Genomic DNA, 27772 nt, shown 5'->3' with positions numbered 1-27772 from the left:
CACTCTATAAACTAGGAGAAGGGGGGCGAGAAGAAAGAGGAAGGGAGTAGAGGGCACGAGCTGGGGAGAGGAGGAAGTGGGGCAAAGGGCACAGGAGATGTTCCAGGAACATCGAAACAGGAGGAGGCAGTGAGCAAGTAGGAGGGCAGGCAGCAGGGCTGAATCCCAGCTGGGGGAGCTGGCTGCAGCATTCAGTGTCTTTACCTGTAAAACTGGAGTAGAGTGGGAGAGGGCTGGTCTAGAGGGTTCTTGTTGACCCCTGGCTGGCTGGGCCGAGATCTTCATCACCCCCCCCCCCCCATCCCACCCACCTCTCTGAGACCAATGGCAGCTGCGGGTGGGGGTGGGGCCGCACTTGCCCAGCCTTGGCCTTCGAGTGGCGCTGGAAGCAGGCCCTGGCTGGCTTCTTCCCAAGGAGAGCTGTGGGAAGGTCGGCCAAGCGGGACAGAAAACAAGCAAGTCCGCAGGGTGGGCAGGGGGGCGTGGGAGGGTGGTTGGGAGGGAGGGACAGGGCAGAGGCACTCAGGGGCGCTGTGAAAAGCGCCCAGGACTCTGCAAAGGGCTCATCCCCTGAAGGGACCCACCAGCTAGGCCTGAGCTCAGAACTTCCCAGTCCAGACTTCTGTGAGAACCTGCGAGGGAGCAGCAAGGGCCAGGGATCTCTAAGCCTCAGAAGATCATCTTGACAGTAAGGGTGGGGGCACCCCAGCAGGAGGCTAGGGATTGGGGCGCCTCTGGATAGGCGCTTAGGATTCTGGAATGCTAACATGGCTCGAGGGGGCTCTTGCCTTTGGGGAGCAACAAGAGATTCTGGGGTGCGGTACGGTCCCTTGGGGGAGCTCCTGGCGTGCAAGAAAGGGTCATGTTGAGGGAGGATGGGAGCTGATGTGCGCCCAGGGGTTCTGGGATGTGACTTGTTAAGGTTTGGGAGGTAGAATTGGGATTTGGGGGCTCCTTATCTCAAAGAGCTGCCTTTGCAGCTCTCTCCATCCCCGGGTGTGAATTTCGACTTTCTCGGAGTCTGGAATGCTGAGAAGCCTCGGGGCTTGGATCTAGGACAAGTTGGATCAGGCAAGCTCCAGCACAGGCAGGCGCTGGGCGGGAGTGGGTCCTGGGCGCAGGGATGGGGATCTTGCAGAATTTCTGGGATTTAGCAGGACGGAGCCACACCCCTGGAGCCATAGCCCCGCCTTCAGCACCTGCTTGTTTTCACCGCTTGGTTGCCGTGGAGACTCGTAGGTACCCTGAGCTAGCCGCTCTAGCTTGAGAGTCTCGTTGGGTTGCGGGCTCTCTGGCCCGCGGTTCTTCTCGATGGTCTAAGCCTTCCGGAAGGGGGTCGGCCGGTGCGGAGCCGGGTTGAGGGGCTGAGAGCTTTTGGCCGCGGATTGGAAGGTTTGGGGCGGGACTAGGTGGGCCGCACGGACCGGGCCTCTCCGTGAACAGTGACTGACGAAGCCTGGAGGCGGCGCGGGAGGCTCAGGTAGAATCTGGGTCCCGAATGCCAGATAGTCTCGGGACTGTGGGCGGGCCCGCGCCTGTGGGCGGAGCCATAGGTATCACCTGGCGCGTGGCCCGGGTCACTGCGGAGGTGCGGATGGGGGCGGAATGTTGGGACTTCTGAGGGCGGGGTCAAAGGCTTCACGTGTAGGGAGGGATTTGAGGGTAGAGTGATCACCTGTGAGCTAGGGGGGTGGGGTCACAGGCCTTCATCTGGAGGAGGAGCCTCGATCAGGTTGCCCGACTTTGATTTGAGGCTCGCAATGTGGGCGGAGAAAGAGGCCTCGTTGGGGCGTGGCCTAATGATGAGGGGGATGATGGAGGCTGTCCTTGTAGGAACACCCAGCCTCTGAGGCCGGATAAGCATGAGGATAACAAGTGAATTTTGAGACACAGAGGAGGGATGAGGCGACATTAGGGCATGGCCTGGACCATTGGCTGCGAGGGGCCTAGGTGTGTGCGGGTTACTAGGCGACCCCAGGCTTGGAGGGCTGAAGCTCAGGGGTGGAGCTTGACTGTGGGGGTGTCTAGCCACGTGGTCAGCGCTTGGGGAAAGGGGGGGGGGTCTGGCTTTGATGGGCGGAGGGTAAAGATTGATATGGAAGTAGCCAATCCCAGGCCTTGAGGCGGGCAATGTTAAGTAAACTGGTAGGATTTGGCTTTCCTGTTGCTTAGCTCAGCGGCGGCGGGGCGGGACCTGATACTAAGGTACACGCTGGGGGCGGGGCCAGGCTTGTAGTAAAAGCTTTTGGGTTTAGGCTACAGTGTGGAAAAAGAACGCGGCCAGGGTCTGTGACGTGACCTGGGCGGGGTCAGGACTAGGTGGGAGGCGGTACCTGCGGTCTCAGCTGTGTGCTCCGCAGGATGCGGGCTCCTGGAGCAGGAACAGCCTCTGTGGCCTCACTGGCGCTGCTTTGGTTTCTGGGACTTCCGTGGACCTGGAGCGCGGCGGCGGCGTTCTGTGTGTACGTGGGTGGCGGCGGCTGGCGCTTTCTGCGTATCGTCTGCAAGACGGCGAGGCGAGACCTCTTGTAAGTAGATGGAGTTGAAATTTAGGGGTCGTGGATGCATGTCCCTCGGGCGAGCCAGAGTCTTGCAGGGTGGTGTGAGGGTCCCCTTATGGCCTGAATTTGGTTTTATTGTCTGGGCTGAGGCCAGAAGGTGGAATGACTGACTGGAGGGCTCTGCAGGGTCCTGCAGAAGACAGAACTCTGGGGGGAATTGAGTACATGATTGGGACTTGGTGTGCTGTTAGAGTGGTCGTTTGCCACCGTTAGAGTGGGTAGCTGGTGGGTATTGAGAGAACTGGGGGTTCCGGTGGCGCGGTGTAGACTGTGAGAGGCTTCTGTGGGATTAGTGGGGTGACCCACTGTCCAGATTCTTGGAATGAACAGGTTTGGGCGTGAAGGAGCACCTTGCGGAATCTACAGGACTAGGGTGTCTAAAGAATCTGTAGAGTGTTGGCCCCTCAGATAACATGTGAGTGTGGAACTTTGGCTATTATTCAGGGTCGGAGGGACGGTCTCTATGTATGCACACTGTATGCACAGCGTCTCTGAGGAGTCAGGGTGTGCAGGGAACATGGAGGCTTCTGGGGTAACCTTAGTGTTGCTGGAATTCAAAATCTCAGGTCAACCCTTGTGGGACCATCTGGGTGCCTTCACAGATCTTCAGGGAGGCAGACTGGGCATTGTTAAGAGTGAGGAAACAGGTTTATGGGGGTGGGGGCAGAGCAGAATGGTGTGGAATGGCGGAGGGGTCACAGACTTACCGGCTCTGAGCTTTTTTTTTTTTTTTTTTAGTGGTCTCACCTGCCTTTGCTTCCTGGATTCTCTTTCTTTCTCTCTTTCTCTCTTTCTTTTTGTTTTTTCTTCTCCTAAAGAAGCAAAGAAACTTCATTTCAAGCAAATTAGTCATGTGGTCAGAGATGACACTGTGAGGAGTGACAGTTGCTCCCAAGGACTCCAGGTCTTGTTTTGGGAAATGGGCTGGCCTAGAACTCTTCATGGAGGCCAGGCTGGCCTGGAACTCCCAATCCTCTCCCTTTATCTCCCTTGTACTAGGGTGACACATGAGGTTGCTGCTGTGCCAGGGTGTAGCACAGGACTTTTTGCAATCTGCCCACTGAACCCAGGCTCAGTCTTTGCTTTACCTTGGGAGACAGGCTTTCATGAAATTCAGTTTCCCATTTCTTCCTTTTCTCATTTCTGTGTTTCTCCCCATTCCTCTGTCTTGTCTTTCTTGCCCAGGCTGATCTGGAACTTGAGATCCTCCTGCCTCAGGTTCTGGGATTAACGGGCCAGTGGCAGTGTTAAAATGAGTGTAGTCCACTTGTTGAGATAGCTCAGCACCTAGAAGGCTTGATGCTACTCCAGAGGGCCTGGGTCCGGCTCACCACCAAGCTCTAGTTCCAGGTCATCTGCCGCCATCTTCTGTCCACTGCAGGCTCCTGTGCCCATGTGTGCACATACACACATACAAGCCCTCACACATGTTTTAATGAGCAGAATAAAGCAGAGCATGGGTGTATAACTCACCCAGTATGACAGGAGGCCATTGGCAGGTGTGGCAGTGTGACTGCAAACCTGGCTGGCTGCTGTGAACAGCCTTCACTTTTGGAATTGTCTTTTCTCTTTGTCTTTGTTGTTTTGTTTTGTTGGGTTTTTTAAATTATTTTTATTTCATGTGCATTGGTGTTTTTCCTGCATGTATGTCTGAGTGAGGGTGTCAGATCCTTTGAAACTGGAGTCACTGAGAGCTGTGAGTTGCCCTGTGGGTGCTGGGAATTGAACCCCGGCTCTCAGAAGAGTAGCCAGCACTTTTAACTGATGAGCCCTCCTTGTCTTTTGTTGTTGTTGTTGTTAATGTTTTTGAACCTGGATCTCCCCAGAGCCCAAGATGGCTTTAAACTCTCAACTTTCTTGCCTCGGCCTTCCAGTGCTAGACATCCCCGCCCTGCTGTGTCCAGTTCACCTGCTGTACAGGAGCATCTGCCAAACCCTGCCGAGTCTCTCAAGAGACTTTGCTGCAGGCTTGAGTTCTGGGGCTCTGGATGAAAGAAGCTGGAGGCGGGAGAGGCCCTGGGAAGGGCCAGGCTGGACAGAGGTGTCTTTGTACTTGGTGTGGGGGTGGCTTGAGCAGCTGCCAACCTGGGTGCCAGAACATGTAGTAGGGACAAAACACCGGATCTCTGCCTGCTGGCATGGGCCTGCTGATGAGAGGCAAGGTGGAGGGAAGGGCCCTGACAGGCCCACAGTGTTGCTGGAGCCTGGCCTGCCTCACAGACCCACCAGCCGTGGCCTGGTTCCCATCTGCAGCTTCCAGAAGAGCTTCCTGCAGCCCTGTCTACTAAACTAACCCCCTTCCCTCATCTTCATGGGTTCCTGGGGCAGTTAGTGGAGCTCTAAGCATAGCTGGTGGTCATACAGTAAGTGGTCAAGACTACGTGCTGAGAGCACACTGAGTGGGGTAGAAACCTGAGATCTGACTGTGAACCTTAGGCAGTCCTCTTATTTTCTGATTTAGATCCTTGAGCAGCATACTTTCATTGAACAGCTGTTGGGGCGCTATTAGCATCTGTACTGTGGTGAACCATGGAGGGTCTTGAGTGAGCTTTTCTCAGTTCTGACTCATCCTGTCCTTACTGTGTGTGAGACCTCATCTCTGATAACTCAGATCTCTGAGCCATCAGCTTGTCTGTCAAGTCCCCAGTTGGGAGACTGTAGACAGAGCACAGCACTGGTATGTTTATACTGGGTGTTTAATAAATGCTGGGGCTAAACGACTTTGCCTGGACCATCCCATTTTTGGTTTTTGGTGGTGGTGTTTGTTTTTCTTAGTTACTCTGTTTTTTGTTTGTTTGTTTGTTTTTATTATTATTATTTAAGGGGGGGAGGTTCGAGACAGGGTTTCTCTGTGTAGCCCTGGCTGCCCTGGAACTCACTTTGTAGATCAGGCTGGCCTGGAACTTAGAAATCCGCCTGCCTCTGCCTCCCGAGTGCTGGAATTAAAGGCGTGTGCCACCACTGCCCGGCTTTTTATTTTGGTCCTTGACCATGGTTCCTGGGATCTCAGGGACCTCCCCCCAGGGACTCGCTGTTGAGGGGCCCAGAACATAAACACCCTAAAAGATACAGGCTTGAGCCCCAAGTTGTCAGACTTTAACCCCAGGATGAGCATGAAAAACCAATTTTTAAAATGGTTGCTTAAAATTTATTATTTCATAAGAGTAGGTGTTTCACATACATTTTATGTGCACCATGTACATTCCTGATGTCCAGAGAGGACTGGAGGACGTATGGGATCTCCTGGAACTGGAGTTACAGATGTTTGTCAGCCACTATATGGGTGCTGGGCACCGCTGAGCTGTCTCCTCAGCCCCCAGTTTTGTTTTAGGGCAGGGTCTTGCTATGCAGTTGAGGTGGACCTGAACCCACAGGTCCTGTGATGGCAGGTGAGTGCCATCAGCTCAGCTCAGGATGCTTGCTCATCCACCTACCAACCTATGTCTTCTTCACACTCGCCTTACTTACCCCACATGGGCAGCTGGGCCATGGGAGCCTAGCTCCCGGGCAGTCACCGTGTTCTGGCAGCTTGTCTGCATTGCAGTGAATACGACAGTATGTCCTTGGCTTCTTTCCAGCACATTCTCACCATGCAGGAGTGTGTCTGTGACAGACACAGCCCTCAGGGGTGGAAAGCAGCGTTGGTGCACATTACTGAGCTGGAGCAGGAAGGGGTGGAGTCATGGACCCTCAGGAGTAGGTGTCTCTGATGTGCTGCTCTTTGGGTTCATGAGAAGAATGAGTAGCTCAGGAGGCTTGCCTGCAAGCCGTGGTACCCGAGTTCCATTCCCAGGGCACTCAGGTGGAGGAGAGAACTCCTTCGCACAAGTCATCCTCTGGTTTTCACACACACAATGAATGGATGAATACAGTGATGAAACTAGCTGGATGTGGTTTCATACGCCTTTAATCCCAGCACTGGGGGAGGGAGGGCGGGGGACACAGGCAGGTGGATATCTATAGGTTTGAGGCCAGCCTGGTCTACAGAACAAGTTTCAGGACAGCCAGGGCTATATGAGAAACCTCATCTTCAAAACAAAACAAAACACAGCAAAAATTAAAAGTTAAAATTCTCATTTTGTAACTATCAGGAAATAATCCTGGGTTAACAGAGGTGTTAGTGTGTCCCATCACAGCTGGCCTCTGAGTGACAGGGTGGAATGTGACATTGTAACATGCTGAGTCAGAGCAGTGAAAGCCCTGGCTGCTTTATACTCCTCACTTACTCTGTGTGCTCCCGTGTGAGCGCATGCGCCCTTGTGTGTGTGCTCCTGTGAGCACAAGTGCCCTTGTGTGTGTGCTCCTGTGAGCACAGGTACCCTTGTGTGTGTGCTCCTGTGAGCACAGGTGCCCTTGTGTGTGTGCTCCTGTGAGCACAGGTGCCCTTGTGTGTGTGCTCCTGTGAGCACAGGTGCCCTTGTGTGTGTGCTCCTGTGAGCACAGGTGCCCTTGTGTGTGTGCTCCTGTGAGCACAGGTGCCCTTGTGTGTGTGCTCCTGTGAGCACAGGTGCCCTTGTGTGTGTGCTCCTGTGAGCACAGGTGCCCTTGTGTGTGTGCTCCTGTGAGCACAGGTGCCCTTGTGTGTGTGCTCCTGTGAGCACAGGTGCCCTTGTGTGTGTGCTCCTGTGAGCGCATGTGCACTTGTGTGTGTGCTCCTGTGTGAGCACAGGTGCCCTTGTGTGTGTGCTCCTGTGAGCACAGGTGCCCTTGTGTGTGTGCTCCTGTGAGCACAGGTGCCCTTGTGTGTGTGCTCCTGTGAGCACAGGTACCCTTGTGTGTGTGCTCCTGTGAGCACAGGTGCCCTTGTGTGTGTGCTCCTGTGAGCACAGGTGCCCTTGTGTGTGTGCTCCTGTGAGCACAGGTGCCCTTGTGTGTGTGCTCCTGTGTGAGCACAGGTGCCCTTGTGTGTGTGCTCCTGTGAGCACAGGTGCCCTTGTGTGTGTGCTCCTGTGAGCACAGGTACCCTTGTGTGTGTGCTCCTGTGTGAGCACAGGTGCCCTTGTGTGTGTGCTCCTGTGAGCACAGGTGCCCTTGTGTGTGTGCTCCTGTGAGCACAGATACCCTTGTGTGTGTGCTCCTGTGAGCACAGGTGCCCTTGTGTGTGTGCTCCTGTGAGCACAGGTGCCCTTGTGTGTGTGCTCCTGTGAGCACAGGTGCCCTTGTGTGTGTGCTCCTGTGTGAGCACAGGTGCCCTTGTGTGTGTGCTCCTGTGAGCACAGGTGCCCTTGTGTGTGTGCTCCTGTGTGAGCACAGGTACCCTTGTGTGTGTGCTCCTGTGTGAGCACAGGTGCCCTTGTGTGTGTGCTCCTGTGAGCGCATGTGCACTTGTGGAAGTATGAGAACAATCTGTATACCTTTAATCCCATCACTTGGGAGGCAGAGACAGGCCAATTTTTTTTTTAGGTCAGCCTGGCCTATATAGCAAGTTCTAGGACAGCCAGCCTCACAGTGAGACAATGTCTGAATTTTTTCCTAAATATAAAGCCTTTTACATTGTACTAATATTTTTTGAGGCAAGATTTTTAAGGAGACCCTGTCTCCTGTAGCCTGGGTTAGCCTCACAATTGCTGTATATGTAGCCCAGGCTGACTTTGAACTCATGATTTTCTGCTTTAATGAAAACCAGCTACCTTACTGATGACATTTATCAGTTCTCAGGGCCCAAGTCCCTCTCCTAGTGTACCGACCACCTCAAAGTCCTCAGCATAACCCTTGTGCTGGTCTTTATCTTTGATAATCCTCCAAACCCTGGGGCAGCTGTTTTTGAGGGCAGCAGGTTTCCTGGCTGACCTGCCACCCAGACACTGGAGTCTCCCTTCCCTCTAGGATTATTTGTGGCCGGTACTGCTCCAAGAGGGCCAGCCTTGGACCTCAGGCAATCTTCTAAAATGCTTTCCTGGCTTCTTTGCCCTTTTTTTTTTTAATTCATTTTTAGTTTTTTTTGTTTTTTGTTTTTGTTTTGTTTTGTTTTTCGAGATAGGTGTTGCCCTGGCTGTCCTGGAACTCACTCTGTAGATCAGGCTAATCCGCCTGCCTCTGCCTCCCAAGTGCTGGGATTAAAGGCGTGCACCACTTTTAGTTTTTTGAGACAGGTTTTCTCTGTGTAGCCCTGGCTGTCCTGGAACTCACTCTGTAGACCAGGCTGGCCTCGAACTCAGAAATCTGCCTGCCTCTGCCTCCCAAGTGCTGGGATTAAAGGCATGTGCCACCACTGCCCAGCACTCTCTTAACTTCTAAGCCATTTCTCCAGCCTGTAAAAATAAATTTAAAACTAAAAGGACTCAGACAGTGGTGGCACACGCCTTTAACCCCAGCACTAGGGAGGCAGAAGCAGGCGGATTTCTGAGTTCGAGGCCAGCCTGGTCTACAAAGTGAGTTCCAGGATAGCCAGGCCTATACAGAGAAACCCTGTCTCGAAAAAACCAAAAACCAAAAAAAAAAAGAAGAAGAAAATTTTTTTACTTAATGTTTTATTTTTTTATTTTAGTTTTCATGTGCATAGAAGTTTTGCCTGCATGTATGTGTGTACCATGTGCATGTCTAGTGCCTGCAGAAGGCAGAGGACGGTTTTGCAACAGAAACCACAGCTACATGTGTTTTGGAACTGCCATGTGGTTGCTGGGAATTAATCACAAGTTCTCTCAAAGAGAAGCCAGTGCTCTTACCTGCTGAGCCATCTCTCCAGCCCTATTTTGTTTTGTTTTGTTTGAGTGCTGTTGCAGAGTAGAGTCTAGTCTCATGCTTCTACTCCCATTGCCTCTGCTTCCTGGATGGTTAGATGACAGGCACTGGGTGGCCCCCATCTCCTGCTCTTTTCCTCCAGGAAACAGGACAGGACAGGAAGTGAGTCAGCGGCAGGCCATGGGCTTAGAAGGTTGTGAGTGCCAGGGGAGAGATACCAAGGCAGGGATAGCACTTCCAGGGCTCTTGGGGTGTTTTCTGAGCATGGAACAGCTGAACAGAGGTCTGGGGGAGGAGGGCAGATGCTGAGGGAGAGTATGACTGCTGAGCCTGTGCAAAGAAAGGAACTGGGGCAAATAGTTCTGGGTGTGTCTGTAGTATGGAGCAATAGGACACAGCTGGGATGGGGATGGCACAAGGCATTTTTTGTCCTCTCTCAGTTTCACCCAGGCACACAGGAGATGTTAGCTATTTGGGGAAATACAATAGAATCTGGGGCTCAGTTGGTAGATTAGTCTCCTATGTGTCCTGGCTCCATCTCCCTACCCTAGGACCTTTGTGCCAGCTGAGTGGAAGCCACCCACCTCTCCCACAGTCCCCACTGTCAAAGAGTTCTTGACTGTTGTCACCCCTCCCATCACCTCCAATTCTGCCCAGTGCTAAGCACTGTGGTGCTCTCCCAGAGGGCTGTGATCGGTCTTCAGAGCAGAATACAGTTGGGCAGCCTGAGGTGGGTGAGGGAGGACTGGATGAAGGAAGAAAGGAAACTGCTGGGGTTCTCTAGCCTGAGACAGGGTTGCTGTGAGTTCAAGGCTAGCCTGGGCTAGCAAGGAGCTATCAAGTGGGAGGCCAAGGCACTGGCAGGTTTGCTCACCATTCCCAGTGTCCTCTGAAGATGGGGTACAATACTCAAAGGACAAGAGATGAGGAACAAGGATGAGTTTGGAGACCTTCCTGATAACCACGCCTGTCAACCCAGATGTTCCAGATGATGAGGCAGGAGTGCAAGCTCTAGGTTAGAGGGCAGTTAGGGAGACCCTGACTCAAAAGTAAAAAGCAGGCTGGTGACTCAGGGGTGGAGCCCCTGCCTAGAATCCTCCTTAGAGGAGCTGAGGTGGTAACTCTCCTGCCTAGAATCCTCAAGTGAGGGGCTGGGGGTCTGGCTCAGGGGTGGAGCCCCTGAATAGAATTCCCCAGTGAGAGGCTGGGGGTGTGGTAGTAGATTGCCTGCTAAGCATGTATACAACATCACAGAGCACAAAAGAGAATCTGACAATTGAAATTCTGGGCACCAGGCCACTTAGGGACAACTACTTGGTGACTAATTCTCATGTGGTAGACAGGCTGGTGTTGGGGATTCATAGCTTCCTGTCTGGTTGATTAATGCTCCCTGCCCTAAGATATCAGCCATTAAAGGACCCCTTACTGGACCTCAGCTGTCCTGGGGCCCCCGAGGCTACAGGCAGCTCTGGACAGTGGCCCTGTCTCCGTCTCTGCAGTGGCCTCTCCGTTCTGATTCGTGTGCGGCTAGAGCTGCGACGACACCGGCGAGCAGGAGACACGATCCCGCGCATCTTCCAGGCTGTGGCCCGGCGACAACCAGAGCGCCTGGCGCTGGTGGACGCGAGTAGTGGTATATGCTGGACCTTTGCACAGCTGGACACCTACTCCAATGCTGTAGCCAACCTGTTCCGCCAGCTGGGCTTTGCACCAGGCGATGTGGTGGCTATGTTCCTGGAGGGCCGGCCAGAGTTCGTGGGACTGTGGCTGGGCCTGGCCAAGGCCGGTGTGGTGGCTGCGCTTCTCAATGTCAACCTAAGGCGGGAGCCCCTGGCCTTCTGCCTGGGCACATCAGCTGCCAAGGCCCTCATTTATGGCGGGGAGATGGCAGCGGGTGAGACCTGGTGGATACCAGGGGGGGTGGGGACCTAGGGACCTCAGGGATAGGGAGATGCTGGCCAGGGGTGCTTCATGACTGTGACCCTGAGCCTCTGTCACCACAGCGGTGGCGGAGGTGAGCGAGCAGCTGGGGAAGAGCCTCCTCAAGTTCTGCTCTGGAGATCTGGGGCCTGAGAGCATCCTGCCTGACACGCAGCTCCTGGACCCCATGCTTGCTGAGGCGCCCACCACACCCCTGGCACAAGCCCCAGGCAAGGGCATGGATGGTAAGTGGAGGGGTCTCTGACATCTGTCCCCCGTGTCCTCTGCCCTCCTGGAGCCTGACTCCTGCTTCTTGTGCAGATCGTCTGTTTTACATCTATACTTCTGGGACCACCGGGCTTCCTAAGGCTGCCATTGTGGTGCACAGCAGGTAAGCAGGGTCCTAGGGCCCTCCCTTCCCCATGGCCTGCCTATGCTGGAACCTGTCCCCCTGTCCTCCTGTCCCCCATGGCCTTTTTCTCCTCCTCCCCTTCTGGTGGAGCATCACCTAGCTCCTGCTCCACCCCCGCGCCCCCCCCCCCCCCCCCTGCCCCGCATTGGCTAGCATCTTTGAGGGTTTTATATCCTAAAGCCCGTGACCATTCTGCTTTGCCTCTACTGAGTCATACTTAGTCCTCTCTGGCCCCCAGCCAACTATGCTCTTTTAAGTCTTGGAACCTTTTCATTTGCTGCACCCTCAGGCAGCCTCCCAGAGGGCTCAAGTCCTCTCTAGAGCAGAAGACTCTGACCCAGACGGGCCACCTCTAGATCTCTGCCAGTGACTTTCCTCTCCCTGCAGGTACTACCGCATTGCTGCCTTTGGCCACCATTCCTACAGCATGCGTGCCGCCGATGTGCTCTATGACTGCCTGCCACTCTACCACTCTGCAGGTATGTGGGCCCCCAGGGGAGTGGACGGAATCCCTCAGCGACCCTCACCGCTGCCCTCTCTCTAGGGAACATCATGGGTGTGGGGCAGTGCGTCATCTACGGGTTGACGGTGGTACTGCGCAAGAAGTTCTCCGCCAGCCGCTTCTGGGATGACTGTGTCAAGTACAATTGCACGGTAGGCCCCGCGTGCTCTCGGGCTCCTCCCACCATACCAAGGGTACAGCAGCCCCTGCGCTCAGACTGGATCAGGAACACGCCCCTCTTCTGGCTACGCCCTCATGGAGGGGCTCTTTCTGTATGGCTGATCCCAACGAGACTCAGTACCTGCCTTCAGGGCGTGCCCTCTTTTTCTGACCACGCCCCTCCGTTTTGGCTCCACCTTACTTCACTCTCTTGTTCCACCCAGACCTTACCTTAAGCTTGCTTCCTTGCCAGACTGCTTTCTGTTCCCCTGACTTACCAAGCACCACCCCTCCAGCTCAGCCATGCCTCACCTGACCTGGATCACTCCTGCTTAGCCAATTCCACCCTCTTGGCTAGGCCCTGCCTTTCCCTTAGGCCCCACACCACCTCAGCCAACCAAGGTATGGCTTCCCAGGCCAGATATCTTGTCACTGCTCCTCTGGCCTTGCTGTACCAGGCTAATCCCTTGTCTCTTCTGGCCAAGTCCCATCCATTGTGCTTAGTTACCACCTCTCCTTGCAAGGCCACACTAACTCTAGGCAGACTGGGTCTTGCCTGCACAGGTACCAGTTCTCCCATCCAGGTTGTTTGCTACCAGACCAGGCCATGCTCTAACTAGATTGCCCCATCTAGTTAGCCTTGCCCACTCTGCCTGCCTGCCCACCTTGATCTTGGGGTCTCTGTCCCAGTGAGGACGGGACCAGCCTGTGTCCCTGCAGTGCTAAAGGCTTTCTGTGTAAATTCTTTGGAACCTTCTACAGCATCACTAAAGATTGTACCTGTTTTATAGTCAGTGAAACTGAGGCAGCTGAGATGGAGGCTGGGTACCCTGAATCCCTCCAGGTGCTGCCTGCACAGTGCTTGGGGTCCTTCTGATGGGACTAGAGGCCATGGGTAGGATCAGCTCTGTGGGGAGGGAAAGGCCTAGGTAAGCAGTTAAGCACAGGCAGGGTATTGTGGCCAGAGTGCCTAGAGCACAAGCAGGTCCTGAGCAAGCACCCTCCCTGATCCCTGGCACATCTGACTGGCAGAATTAAACTCCCACTCTTCCCCAGCTGAGGTGCGGGACTGCTGGATCAGAGGAGGAAAGAGCTGGGTGTGTGGGGGATCTAGAGGCATCAGCAGTTGACAGGCAGGCCCAGTGTGTGGCAGGCAGGACTTATCCAGATCACATAGCCTGCTCAGTAGTGCTGGAGGCCCCTGTCCTCTGCCAGTGTTGCAGGATTTTACATCTGTCTTGGGAGAAGTTCTAATTTGACTTTGAAACACTATAGTCACTTGAGAAAAAGACAGAGGAGCCAGGTGGTAGCAGGTCAGCACAGAGCTTAGCCCAACGTGTTTAAGGCCCTGGAATCGATCCCTAGCAGCCCCCAGCACACTGCCATTGTCAGTTGACTTCATACTAAAACTCAGGTGGGGAACTGGGCAGTGGTGGTGCACACCTTTAATCCCAGCACTTGGGAGGCGGAGGCAGGGGGATTTCTGAGTTTGAGGCCAGCCTGGTCTACAGAGTGATTTCCAGGACAGCTAGGGCTACACAGAGAAACCCTGTCTCGAAAAAACAAAAACAAAACAAACAACTCAGGTGGGGATCCTGGGTTTACCCTGGATGCTGCATGCTGTACAACTATCACCTATGTCTAGTTCCAGAACATTCCATCCCTACCAGCTGGTGTACTTCATGTTGCCAGGTCACACACACAGGGTCTTTTGGCTCAGGGAAGGCATGCTGGCTTTAAAAAACAACTTCTCTCTACTCTGGAACCTAGGATGTGGACAATGAGACCAGCCTGTACTATAGGACACACTGAGCCCAGGATGGCCACTTCTCTGTTCTTCATTTTGTTCATGTGGGGGCTGGTGTGATGTCAGGTGTCTACCTTTTTCCACCTTACTTTTTTTGTTTGTTCGTTTTTCTCTCTCTCTCTCTCTCTCTCTCTCGTGTGTCTCTGTATATACATATGTGTGTGTGTATATATAAATATATATATGTGTGTGTATATGTGTGTATATATATATATCTGCATCTACCTCCTGACTACCACAGTGGCATACCATGCTGGACCTGTATTATCCAGCTGCCTGTGGTGGAGTGTACCTCTGGGTCACAGATGCCTATGGCACCAGGTCCTTTTGTTTAGACTTCACTGCTATGTGGGAACTGTGCACTGCCTTCAGTGCCTTCAAAGCCCTTTCTGTCAATTTATGTGGTAATGAAAATCCTGTGGGCCAGAGAAGTGCTAAGGTGAGGGCTACCAGGGTGAGGGGCCTCGGGGTGTGGAGTGAGGTAGAGTGAGGGGCAGAGCTCTGAAACCTTTGTTCAACAAGGCACCAGAGAACAGAGGTGGCTTTCTGGGCTGTGGCTGTGGACCTGGTAGATTGGGCTTTGCTTAGTTCTTGAGACAGGTTCTTACTTGGCAGTCAGGATATCCTGGACCCATGATCCTCCTGCCTCTGTCTCTTGAGTGTTGAATCCTAGGCATGTGACACTAACTTGCAGATAAAGCTGGAGAGCAGTCCTGAGTTAGGCAAGGTCTTAGTTAGTTCAGAGACCAGAACCCAAACCTTAAGTCTATACTTTCTAAAAGACAGGGCTTTTCAGTCACAAACATGGGGGTGCTGCATGGTGAATGCTTCATGCAGTGTGACCTAGGAAGGTGCTCTCTCTATCCCTCCCTCCCTTCCCTCTTTTCCCCTTCTTCCCTCCTCCTTTTTGGAGACAGACTCATGTACTGACTGGCATGGAACTTGCTATGTAGCCAAGGCTATGCACCGATTTGGTCCTAGTGTCATGTCCTCAGCCTTCCATTTTATATGGCTGGCTTTTCTCCTTAGTTTCCCCTTCAGTGGTGGGGAAAGGAGGTGTTAGCATGGAGGCTAACACCTGTGACTGCAGATAGTTGGGAGGCTGAGGCAAGAGGAACCCTAGACTGGACACTCACCCAGCATGACATACTCACCTGTCACCTATTTAGAAGACTGAGGCAGGAAGATAAGTTTCTGGACAGCCTAGGCTGCATAAAGACCACCCTGTCTCAAAAAGCATAAAAGGGGTGTGGTGAATGCTTGCTTAGCATATAGCCCTTGGTTCTGTATCTAGCACCTTAAAAAACTCGTTGGGCTGGAGAGAGGGCTCAGTGGTTAAGAGCACCGACTGCTCTTCTGAAGGTCCAGAGTTCAAATCCCAGCAACCACATGGTGGCTCACAACCATCCATAATGAGATCTGATGCCCTCTTCTGGTGCGTCTGAAGACAGCTACAGTGTACTTAGATATAATAATAAATAAATCTTAAACAAACAAACAAACAAACAAACAAAAACTCCTTAGTGCTGATTCTCCTTGGCCCAGCACTGCTCTTGTGCCCACCCCATGACTTAGATGGTGGCCAGGCTATTCCATCCCTGGTCAGGTCCCACCCATCCCTGAGCCCTGCTTCTTATTGGGCCTCACCTGAGTCCTGGCCCCGGCCACCCGCAGGTAGTGCAGTACATAGGTGAAATCTGCCGCTACCTGCTGAGGCAGCCGGTTCGCGACGTGGAGCAGCGGCACCGAGTGCGCCTGGCCGTGGGTAACGGGCTGCGGCCAGCCATCTGGGAGGAGTTCACGCAGCGCTTCGGTGTGCCGCAGATCGGCGAGTTCTACGGCGCCACCGAGTGCAACTGCAGCATTGCCAACATGGACGGCAAGGTTCGCGCCTGTGGGGTGCAGGCGGGCGCCTGTCGGGCACCTACTACACGAGAGCCTTCAGGCCGCCCTCACCGCCGCCGTATTCACCCTAGGTCGGCTCCTGCGGCTTCAACAGCCGTATCCTCACGCATGTGTACCCCATCCGTCTGGTCAAGGTCAATGAGGACACGATGGAGCCACTGCGGGACTCCGAGGGCCTCTGCATCCCGTGCCAGCCCGGTGAGCGTGGCCCTTGCCTGGTGCCTCGGGGAGCTAGAGACCCTACGGCCCCCGCACCCACTCAGCCTGAGTGTCACCTCCTCCAGGGGAACCCGGCCTTCTCGTGGGCCAGATCAACCAGCAGGACCCTCTGCGGCGTTTCGATGGTTATGTTAGTGACAGCGCCACCAACAAGAAGATTGCCCACAGCGTTTTCCGAAAGGGCGATAGTGCCTACCTCTCAGGTGCGGATCCTCGTGGCTGGGCTGGCCTTCAGACTGCGAAACCCGGTCCCAACTGCCCCTCTCCCCTGCAGGTGACGTGCTAGTGATGGACGAGCTGGGCTACATGTATTTCCGTGACCGCAGCGGGGACACCTTCCGCTGGCGCGGGGAGAACGTGTCCACCACGGAGGTGGAAGCCGTGCTGAGCCGCCTACTGGGCCAGACGGACGTGGCTGTGTATGGGGTGGCTGTGCCAGGCAAGCTGGGGACACAGGGTGGTTGTGGTGTGCAGGAGCCCCATGGAGTCCATCCAGAAGGGACCTGCAGGTACAGTACCGGTGGGCCATGCACAAGGTGGAGAACTGTGTTGCTGCTGACTGGGTGGGCACTGGGTTGGGAATCCATCCACATTCCTAATATTGAACCTCAGTCTGGGGGACCCCTTCTCAGGATCAGAAGGCTGGAAACAGGACCCCCCCCATAAAATGGATATTACCAGGACTAGTGACCTCCCAGTTGGGAGGTCAGAGAGTAATGACCAGGACTAACTTCAGGTGAGCAGGGTGTTCTCAGCTGAGTTCTCTTTTGCAGGAGTGGAGGGTAAAGCTGGCATGGCAGCCATCGCAGATCCCCACAGCCAGTTGGACCCTAACTCAATGTACCAGGAATTGCAGAAGGTTCTTGCATCCTATGCTCGGCCCATCTTCCTGCGTCTTCTGCCCCAGGTGGATACCACAGGTACAGAACCTGTCCAGGGAGCCATTTACTTCTTTGTCCCTCACTTGCCTGTGTAAATGTGGGCCAACAGCCACCTGCCCTGAAACACTGGAGATCTGCTTGCCTCTAAGGGCTAGATTTCAGGCATGTGCCTCCACAGTAGGGACTGCAGAGCAAGACCCCGTTTCTATGAAAACAAGAACAATAATATCTGCTTATAACAAAAACCCAAGATACCTCTTTGTGTGCAGATGAAACTTCATTTGCTAGCACAACGAGGCTATATGGCCAGGCTTGCCTCTGGCCCAAGAGCTGGTATTTTCTTCCTGTCTTGGGAACTGAAGGGTGTTCACAGGGAGGTGCCCACTGCTGAAAGGAGCCCTGTGCAGAGGGTTGCTTCAGGGTACATACCTCTGTCCTCCCCACCGTCCAGGCACCTTCAAGATCCAGAAGACCCGGCTGCAGCGTGAAGGCTTTGACCCCCGTCAGACCTCAGACAAGCTCTTCTTTCTAGACCTGAAGCAGGGACGCTATCTACCCCTGGATGAGAGAGTCCATGCCCGCATTTGCGCAGGCGACTTCTCACTCTGAGCCTGGAGAGTGGGCTGGGCCTGGACTCCTGAGACCTGGGAGCCTGACACCCCTCTTCAGGTGCTTCTCCTGCCTGGCCACATGGACAGCAGCACCTGTGAGAGTAGGAAAATGGAACCTGAGTGGCTGGGGCCCCTCTCCTACTTCCCACTATGCATCCATTTTGCCTCTGCCTTGATCTTTTTCTCCATCTCTTTTCTCCCTACCCAGCAGGAGCCCCACAAACACATGTTGGCTGCTGTGTCCTGCAGTTGGACCAGTGTCCAGGGGTACAGGCTGCAGGCTGTGACCCACACTGGTACCCACCTCCCTTTCCTATTGTGCCTTAGGTTCATCCACGGTTCCCCTGTGGAGCAAGTGGGGGCCCATATAGCTGCTGTCCCTGCTGAGGGTTGGTAGCAAGCACACCCTCATGTCAGCTGGGAGACACACGCAGTCTCCCACTGACCCCTAATCAACTGAAAATATTGGTTGTTTTTTTTTTTGTTGTTTTTTTTTGTTTGTTTGTTTTTCGAGACAGGGTTTCTCTGTATAGCCCTGGCTGTCCTGGAACTCACTCTGTAGACCAGGCTGGCCTCAAACTCAGAAATCTTCCTCCCACTGCCTCCCAAGTGCTGGGATTAAAGGCGTGTGCCACCACCGCCAGGCTGTTTTGTATTTTTGTTTTGTTTTGAGATAGGGTCTCACTGTGGAGGCCAAGCTGGCCTCAGACTCCCCACCCCACTGTCTCTGGGTACCATTCTACATTCTCAGACTGATGACACTTATGCACTAGTGTCCCTAAGAGTCTTCTGAGTCTCCACTTACCCCTCATATCCTAAAAGCTTCCAGAACTGACTCTGATCACTTGGATGTGGCTAGTGTTGGCTCTACCCACATGTGTCAATTCAGGGGTCCCCAGGCATAGTCTCTGGAAGCCCTCACCCTGGCAAAGCTTGGAGAAACCCAGGAAGGTGGTTGTGTTCTATTGGGCACCCCACCCGGTGGCAGTCCTGGGCATGCTTCCACACTGTACTAGTGCAGATAGCCCAGACCTATAACATTTGAGGTCTACCCTTCTGGCTCCTGTGGTCCCCATTCAGATCCTTGGTGACTCACCTCAGTCACCAAGCTGAGCCTCTGCCTGCCTTCATCTTCAAGGGCATGAAGGATGTGGACAGAGCAGCTACAGGCTGCCAGCAGGCAACCACATGTGAGTGTTAACTTCCTTGTTGGTTTTAAAAAATAAATGTGCTGAGCCTCAACACCTGCCAGAGCACAGCGTTTCTGTAAGTCGCACCTGAGCAGACTGCAGCAGGACACCCATGGTTTGTCCCGGTTAGGGTTTCTATTGCTGAGATGAAACACAATGACCAAAGCAGCTTGGAGAGGAAAGGGTTTACTTGGTTTACATACTGTGAATCACAACCCATTGAGGGAAGCTAGGGTGGGAACCTGGAGGCAGGAGCTGATGCAGAGGACATGGAAGGTGTTGCTTACTAGCTTGCTCCCCATGGCTTATTTAGCCTTTTAAATTTTTAAAAAGATTTATGTATATGAGTACACTGTTGCTCTCTTCAGACGCACCAGAAGAGGGCATCAGATCCCATTACAGATGGTTGTGAGCCACCATGTGGTTGCTGGGAATTGAACTCAGGACTTCTGTCTGGTGTCTGGAAGAGCAGTCAGTGCTCTTAACTGCTGAGCCATCTCTCCAGCCCTGACACATCCCTTTAATCGCAGCACTGATGAGGCAGAACTCTTTCTGTGAGTTCAAGATAAACCTTGTCTACATAACGAGTTCCAGGACAACCAGGGCTACACAGAGAAATGGTCTGGAAAAACAAAATATACAAACAAAACAAGCAAAAAAATTAGAAAAGAAAGCAGACTGGAGAGCAGTTAAGAGCCCTTGGTGCTCTTTTGGTGCCTCTCAGCACCTGGATGGTGACTCATAACCATCTTAGAATTCTCCTTCTCCCCTTTCCTGGAATCTGACATGCATTTAGTTTGCACACACACACACACATGTAAGCATAACACACACAAACTAAAATCTAAAAAAAAAAAAAAAGTTAGAAACTTTTTTTCTGAAAGAAATATCTGTGGTTGGCTCAAGCCATCTTTACAAGTCATCTTGACTGACGGCTGGGACTCCAGAGAGCAGAGGTTTGAGTAGTTCAGTTTTGGGGATTCCCCATCTCTGAACACTAATGGGACTGTCCACCATGTGTGTCACAGTGCCTGCCAATGAGGTTCAGAGGACAATATCAGTTCTCTCCTTCCAGTGTGGTCCTGGGGTGGAGCTCAGGCAGCCAGGCCAGGTGGGAAGCCATGTTTACTGGCTGAGGTTTCCCAGAGGCACCATTTCTACCTTCTCAACGCCATAGCAAGGCTATGTGTGTTAAACTACATGAATCTGGGGAAAGCCATTTTGACAGCAACAGGACTCTGGCCTCCATGCCGGCCTGTACATACCAGGGGGACCTCAGGCAGGGGTACCAAGCAGGCATTCAGCTTGCTAACTTTGAGCTTCTGTAGATCCTCCAATTCCAGGGTTGGGCCTTGGTGCCTCAGGATAGGGTGATGCATCTCCCAGTGGGGACCAGCAAGTGCTGAAGGAGGGCCTGGTATGCAGGCAGTTCGGCCCATCGATCGTCACAGTTCCCACCATACACTTGAGGAATGATGGTGGTGGAGTGGATCAGGCACAGCTAGTGAGAAACAGGCCCAAGGGCAGTCTGTTGTCACAATGCAGGACATTGTTTGAACACATGTTTTAAAAGGAACAGCCTCTTCTACTCAGCAGGCTGCACAATGAGATGCTTTTTCAGAACAAAAGTTAAAAAGAAGGGGTAGCCAGCTGGGGGCAAAGACACCTGTAAAGCCCTTGGGAAACTGAGAAGTTGGATGCCCAGGCCCACAGGAACACCCCACATCACACAGCCAGAAGAGAACAATGCAAAAAAGGTGCTTTTGTATGTTTGAGACAGTTTCTCTGTGTAGCTTTGGCTGTCCTGAACTTACTCTGTAGACTAGGCGGGCCTCAAGCTCTGATCTGCCTGCTTCTGCCTTCTGAATGTTCTGAGTGTTGGGGGGATTAAAGGTGTGTGGCACCACTGCCTGGCAAATGCCAGAAAATTTGAAAGCCTCAATTTTAAATTTGAAAAACAATGAGCCCATTGCCCTTCCCACCTCAGAGTTCTATCCATTCTTAACTCTCATGAAGGGGATGGCATTGTGAACCAATCTACACGTTATTCACACTGAGAGGTTCTGGGGTTCATTGTCTCTTCTCTTCTCCCTCCCCTCTTTCCTTTTGCATCTTTTAAGATGAATGAAGCCTTGGGACTCATGCACACAAGGTGGTGTTCAATGGTTAAGTCACACCCACAACCCCTCATTCTACAAAAGGGTACCACTCCCGAGTAGGGCAAGGAGCTAGCCAGAGGCAACAACCACCAGACAGGAACCATGGTGCCCGACAGAGCTAGTCTGAGCAACCACCAGACAGGAACCATGGTGCCCGATGGAGCTAGTCTGAGATGACCATCAGTCTGGTGCTGCACATGCCTGGGGTGACCCCTGCCCAGGGCCATAACGTACATATGAGCTGTAGCACTTCTGAGACGTCCCTAGACACTCAGGTACTCCAGGCACCACTAAGAGAAGCAAATAAGTGGTGGAGAAATGGAAGAAAAAGAGAAGCAGAAAGATGTGAGGCCAAGCATGGTGGCACACACCTTTAATCCCAGCACTCAGGAGGCAGAGGTAGTGGATTTCTGAGTTCAAAGCCAGCCTGGTCTACAGAGTGAGTTCCAGGACAGCCAGGGCTACACAGAGCAACCCTGTCTCGGAAAAAAAAAAAAAAAAAAAGAGAGAGAGAAAGAGAAGCCAGTGATGCCTGGGACCATAGTGGGGTCCTGGCCTGTGCTGCCACTGAGGGACATGTCTGGGTTTACAGCCCAGGTGCAGCCTGCCACCAAAGGCTAGGTGGACATCTCTGGTCTGGTCAGCTGCTGGAAGTCATGTTGATGCCTGAGGGCTGTGCAGAACTGGCCTTACTCCTCACTTGAGTGTCATGGGAGAGTTGGGACCTCCCATAGCCAGAGAGATGCCCTCTTCCCTCTCTTGTTCTCACCACCTGTGGCAGGTCAGAGACCTGGCCCTAGGTCATGAGAGTGGGAGAACTGGCCATGTCCCTCACCAGCTGAAGCATTCAGGAGAGTAGGCCCTATACCTATATTGGGCAGCCCAGTACACCCTGGTTGCAGGGTTTGCTGGTGAGCTGTCCCCAAGGGTGTGAGAGCAGGAGAGCCAGTGGGCTGACCAGCTCAGACACCTCTCAGGCCCCAGACCCAGGGCTTTGAATTGACCCACCCCAACATCTACCCCATTGATGAACTACTGGGGTTCATGAAGGTACCAGTCTTACATATCCAAAACTACAATGACCTCTATGACACAGGGCAACAACAGGATATCCAAGACAGTCCCAGTGATGTTTCAGTACTGATAGTGTAGCAGCAGCCAGAGACCTTGCAGCAGACCAAGTCACTGCAATGAACATTTGTAAGCAAAGAAGTGTGAACAACAGGTTATACTGTGGGACACACTGTGACACACTACAGTTTCCATGAGCATTTTCTCTACTGGGAGGGTGACAAGGGTGTGGGAAGTTATGAGCTGAAGGGGGGTGAGAGAGGTTAGGGGGCATGACGTTAAATTCACAAAGAAACGATAAAAGGTTTTAAAATGTGCTCAAAGGCACATGCCTTTAGTCCCAGCACCTGGGAAGCAGAGGCAGGCAGGTCTCTGTGAGTTGGAGGATAGCCTGGTCCACAGAGTGAGTTCCAGGGCAGTTAGGGCGGCGGCAGCAGCAGCAGCAGCAGCAGCAGCAGCAGCAAATCTTGAATAACAACAAAGTTCTTGCAGTGTTTCACACTGTATAACTTGCCACTTGCAGCCTCACATGGGCACTCAGAAAGGCTGTAGGTTTAGGATTGGGGTCCAGCCAATGGTCTAGCCTGGGCTTAGCATGCAGAAGGCCCTGGGTTCAGTACCGGCACAGTGACTAACTGCTTGGATTTTGGAGCTCTCTCGAGTTCAGGAGGGTGCAGTGGCTCAGGGGTTAAGATCACCGGTTCGGCTTTTTACCCTCCTTCCACACTGAGGACCACAACCATCTAACAGTCCCAGGGCATCCCACGCCCGCTCCTGGCCTCTGCAAGCACTTGGTTCAAAGATAAACATGCGGGAGAAAATTAAGAGAGAGGAACCAGAGGGGGTTTGTTTGGGTCTTTGTGGTGGAAACAGCTGTCACCTTCTGACTGATCTACTTGGGTCAAGGCTCTTGACAGTCCTAAAGGTTCTGTATTTTCCTAAAATAGCACGGGCGACTGGGAGCCACCGGTTCAAGCACATGAACGGGGGCAGTTTCACATCCAAATGCAGATGTTCAACTGTCGTGTGGCGGTTGTCCTGAGGAGTCCTCTTTCTGCCGCGGACAGCTGTGAGCAGAAGACCTTACAAACTGCCGCATCCGCTGGAGTAACAGAGAAGGGGCGACTGGCCGAGATAGGCGAATGTGGGGAGAGCCGTGCAGGCATGGGGACGTCACAGCCTCTAACTCCCGGCTAGCCTCCTGTCCTTGCCACCTGAGAGCTTACTGACCTTATCACGCTGCAGCTGGCGCAATCTGTGCTTCCGACCGCACCCCGAACAACCGCTCAAGAGTGCTGCGGCACTCGGGTCACCCCAGCACTCCAATCAAGAACGATCAGGAGCGTGAGGCCAGACGGAGCTACTAGACTCCAGCTTAAAAACTAAATAAGATGCGAGAAACCGGGCCAGCAAGGCGTGTCCCGCCCAGGGAAGCACCGGGGACTGCCCGGCCACTACCCACCTCAAAGCCCTGCAGAGCCCTGCGGTTTCGGGAACCACCTGCAAGCCCGGCCCCGGCGACACTTCATTTGCGCAACTGCACATGCGCCACGGCCTTGGCTCAAAGTGCTCGGACCCATGGCAGCGCGGCCGTCGCGCAGGCGCACTGGTGTACTGGCCTCTGCCGGGAGCGCCGCCGCCTCCCCGCCGCCATGGCAGCACCCGCGCCCGGTCTCATCTCGGTCTTCTCCAGCCCGCAGGAGCTGGGCGCGTCGCTGGCGCAGCTGGTGGCGCAGCGGGCCGCGAGCTGCCTGGAAGGGGACCGTGGCCGCTTCGCGCTTGGCCTGTCAGGCGGCAGCCTGGTCTCCATGCTAGCCCGAGACCTGCCCGCCGCCGCCGCTCCCGCTGGACCAGCCAGCTTTGCGCGCTGGACGCTCGGCTTCTGCGACGAGCGCCTCGTGCCCTTCGACCACGCCGAGAGCACGTACGGCCTCTACCGGGTGAGCGCTGCGGGGGCGCGCACCGCACGGGCTACGGGGGCCGCCGTGGGCCACGCCTTGCTGGCTCAGCCTACCGTGGAAACTCAGGCTACGGGGGCCGCCGTGGGCCACGCGGAGTCGGCTCAGTCCGCCGAGGAAGCGCGGGTCACGCCGAACTGGCTCAGCCTGCCTAGGAAACGCCAGGATCTGCTTCAACGCCTACCCGCGGGCTCCGGGACCCACGGGGTCTTGCTGGATGCGCAGTGATGTCCATCCAAGTGCAGCCTGACGGGCCTCCGTCCCCCGTATCTTCCTGAGGGTCGTACCTTGGCTGTGGGGCCTCGTGGGTCATGGCTGTTTGTGCACTCAGCCTGCCTCTAGTGTCCAGGGTGTGTTGGGCCTCTGTTTTCTTTTCTTTAACAGGAGCCGTTGGCCATCGCCTCCCAGCAGCCTGGGGTATGATGGCCACAAGGCGCCCTATAGGTTACAGAGGTCCCTGCTTCACACACAGGGAAACTGAGGCATGGAGGATTGAGCTCTGAGCACACTTGGATGACTGCCACCACCTCCTAGGGGAAGCTGGTCCAGTGTCATGGGTCTGAAGCAGGGGAGGAAGGGCCATTACACACACTTACAGGTGGGAAACAGAAGATCCGTGTCTCCTGACCCTCATCTAGGGACCTGAAACTGCACCACTTTGAACACGATGCCTGCCCAAGAACTTCACTGAACTGGCTGTGGGTACTAGCACAGGGCTCAGTTGGCAGGGTACTTGTAGCTCAGTTGATATTGTGCTTGCCTAGAATGCTTAAGGTCCAAGCTTCATTTCCAGTATCATATAAACCAGGAATGGTCGTGCACCCCTGTCATCCCAGCAATGAGGAAGTAGAGGCTGGAGAATCGGGAGTTCAAGGTCATTCCCAGCTACCCAGTTCAAGGCCAGCCTGTGCAACGTGAGACTATTTTGATGCTGCCCACTCAAGAAAAATAAAGCTAAGACCCCTGAGTAGGCCCCTCTGAGGTGACCTGGTTAACAGCGGGGTCTTTGAGGGAAGAAGGATTTCATCACCAGGTGGAGTCTGTTGACACTTTGAGCAGTAGGTGTCTTGCCCAATGGGCTGAGGCAGGAGAGTGGACTCAGCGGCCAGTTCTCCTTTGCCTTCCTGGCTCACCTTCCTATGGCCTTCAGTCTGGAGCCCTGTGCTCCTCTGTTCTCCAGGGTCCCCAGTGCCCTGAGCAATGGTGGTTAACAGAGTCCCCAGCACCCCCATTTGTAGGCCACAGCATTCTGGCATTCTGACATTTGCCCCCAGCCTCTCTCTGGCATTGCTCCACTGAGCTGGACTTACCCCAAGAGCCAGACATGGAGACACAGGCAGGGTGTCTAAGAGTAGATCACAGTCCTCTTCCTGGGGTTCACCTCTGTATAGTCAGGTGCCAGCTGTGTACTGGATGCAGCCAGGCTGAGTTCCTGATTGAGGGAGCCTGAGGGAGCCTGAGCCACCCCGAAGAGTCAGCCAGGTTGTGGAGAAGAACGCCGTGTGACTCAGGGTTCCTGGTTTTAGGCAAGTCATGTTACTCCTTGACCATCCCTTCCCCTTCTACAGACACAGCTGCTCTCAAAGCTGCCCATTCCAGACAGCCAGGTCCTTACCATCAATCCTGCCCTACCTGTGGAGGATGCTGCAGAGGACTATGCCAGGAAACTGAGGCAGGTGGGTCCTGGGACAGGTAGGAAAGCTGTAAAAGACTGCAGCAGAGATGACTGCTTGGGGACACAGACTGTCACCATGGTGGGGAGACTTGGGCTGGAGCCTTACATCTCAGGGACACTCATCTGCAGACCTGAGGTTCTTGTCCACTAAAATGGGAAACAAGCCCCCGGACTGGATCAGTCAGGTGTGGATCAGTAGTGCATCTGTGACCCCTAGCACTTAGGAGACTAAGGCAGAAGGCTTGTTGAGGCTGGCTTGGGCTGGAGGGTGATGCTTACCCTCAAAAAAAAATCCTACAGACCTCATACCATGTTGAAGCTGCCCTGTGCAGGAGTGGCCACTGTTGTGTAGGGAATGTGCTGAGCAGGCACATTCAGCGGAAGGTGGTCTAAGCTGAGATAGAACCAGGTTTCAGCTTCTTTGTGTGTTACCTCTGAGCTCGCACACACTTGACCCACCATCCTCCTGTCAGGCCTTGCAAGGAGATGCTGTCCCTGTGTTTGACCTGCTGATCCTGGGAGTGGGCCCTGATGGCCACACCTGTTCGCTCTTCCCTGACCATCCCCTCCTACAGGTGAGCGCAGGGACCCCCTTCTACAGGTGAGCGTTGGGGCGGGGGGGGGGGCTCCTGGCCCTGATACACCAGGCTGTGTCAGTCTTCTGGGTATCCGAGCATCCGTGCCCCTCAGTTCTGCCCTGCTGAGCGTCAGCTCCCATGATGATGGTGGTGCATGCCTGTCATCACAGCATTTGCTGTGAGGGTGAGGGCTACCTGGACGCTGAGTACGGCCCTGTCTCAGAAACCCAAGAGAGCAACAGGAAACCTGTTGGCATTGTAGACCTGGTGCTTGGCGGGGCGGTTCCATCCCAGTCCTCACTGGCTGCCTTCCCCAGGAGCGGGAGAAGATCGTGGCTCCCATCAGTGACTCCCCAAAGCCACCACCACAGAGGGTGACCCTAACGCTTCCTGTGCTGAATGCAGCCCGAAGTATCATCTTTGTGGCCACGGGGGAAGGCAAGGCAGCTGTGCTGAAGGTAAGAAATGGACAGTGGAGACCAGTCAGGGGACAGACATGCTGCCAGTGTGTGAGAGGGCAGTCATTGACAAGGCCACAGTGTCCTGGGGTAGAGTCCCTGCACCCCCTCCCCCAAACTCCTTCACAAAGGATGCCAAGACTCCTTGGCCAATGGTCTGTCTCCAGGCTCAGTGAAGGACTGTATGAAGGGGATGAGGTAGAAGGTGAGAGAGCAGGACACTAGACACACACATTTAAAGAGAGAATAGAAGGGGAAAAGAAAAAGGTCAGGGTCAGAGAGAGATAGCTACCAACCAACCGGTGAGTACCTGACTTCCATTCTCAACTAGTTGTATCTCTAGCCCCAGGGAATCCAGCACCCTCCTCTGGCCTCTGTGGGCACCAGGCATGCTCATGGTACAAATACATATAGGAGTAACACCCATACACATTAAATAGAAATAAATAAGTAAGTAAATAAATAAAAAAGAATTTGCAAAAAGTGAAGGGCAGGGATGGCGCAAGATGGCTTAGTGGATATAGATGCTTGCCCCAAGCCTGACAACCTGAGTCCAGTTCCCAGTACCTCCTGTTGTCTCCATACTGGGGAGGCAGAAAGGAGGAGTCCTTGGCTACATACATAGCATGTTCAAGGGCAGCCCATGCTAGATGAGGCCCTGCCTCCTAATAAAAACAAACACCAAATCCTATTCCACACCTCGAAGCTTTGGAGCCCACGGTGTGTGAGGCGGAGCACAGAGCAAGATCCCGTGGGTCCCCTGTCCCCAGACCAAACAGATGCGCAGTGTGAGCCCCAACTTGCTCTGCCCTGGTCTCGCACACAGCGCATCCTGGAGGACAAGGAGGGCACGCTGCCCGCCGCCTTGGTGCAGCCGCGCACGGGCGCCCTCTGCTGGTTCCTGGACGAGGCAGCTGCACGGCTGCTGTCTGTGCCCTTCGAGAAGCATTCCACGTTGTAGGGGGTGCGCCATGCACGCCGTGGGCACTTCGGGACGAGCTGCGGATTAAACAGCTTTGCTGGAA

The 27772-nt window shown here is 54.0% G+C and overlaps 2 protein-coding genes across 5 annotated transcripts; both read left to right on the top strand.

Moving 5' to 3' along the window:
- Positions 1-511: 511 nt before the first annotated feature.
- On the top strand, positions 512-18900 carry Slc27a1 (solute carrier family 27 member 1). 3 transcript variants are annotated; one of them, XM_085843841.1, is made up of 15 exons: positions 512-688; positions 981-1071; positions 1834-1950; positions 2361-2528; positions 10742-11136; positions 11246-11407; positions 11484-11553; positions 11962-12053; positions 12119-12228; positions 15717-15926; positions 16019-16145; positions 16232-16369; positions 16441-16605; positions 16940-17086; positions 17499-18900. In XM_085843841.1, the coding sequence occupies exons 3-15, from the start codon at positions 1919-1921 to the stop codon at positions 17654-17656; spliced, it is 1974 nt and encodes a 657-aa protein (XP_085699967.1). In that variant the 5' UTR covers positions 512-688; positions 981-1071; positions 1834-1918; the 3' UTR covers positions 17657-18900. The 3 variants fall into 3 exon arrangements, with proteins under 3 accessions (XP_085699967.1, XP_029336680.1, XP_021026574.1); XM_029480820.2 differs by lacking the exon at positions 1834-1950; XM_021170915.3 differs by lacking the exons at positions 512-688; positions 981-1071; positions 1834-1950 and adding an exon at positions 1274-1480.
- A 4286-nt stretch (positions 18901-23186) lies between these two features.
- Pgls (6-phosphogluconolactonase) lies at positions 23187-27772 on the top strand. Of its 2 annotated transcripts, none has more exons than XM_021169936.3 (5): positions 23187-24018; positions 25605-25712; positions 26185-26286; positions 26607-26747; positions 27574-27772. In XM_021169936.3, the coding sequence occupies exons 1-5, from the start codon at positions 23470-23472 to the stop codon at positions 27706-27708; spliced, it is 1035 nt and encodes a 344-aa protein (XP_021025595.2). In that variant the 5' UTR covers positions 23187-23469; the 3' UTR covers positions 27709-27772. The 2 variants fall into 2 exon arrangements, with proteins under 2 accessions (XP_021025595.2, XP_021025593.1); XM_021169934.2 differs by lacking the exon at positions 23187-24018 and adding an exon at positions 24118-24302.

Source organism: Mus caroli, unplaced genomic scaffold (assembly GCF_978045245.1).
Source record: "Mus caroli unplaced genomic scaffold, Mus_caroli_1 scaffold_10, whole genome shotgun sequence".
Classification (NCBI taxonomy): Eukaryota; Metazoa; Chordata; class Mammalia; order Rodentia; family Muridae; genus Mus; species Mus caroli.
Note: the sequence above shows the minus strand (reverse complement) of the source record. Positions and strands in the feature narration are given on the sequence as shown.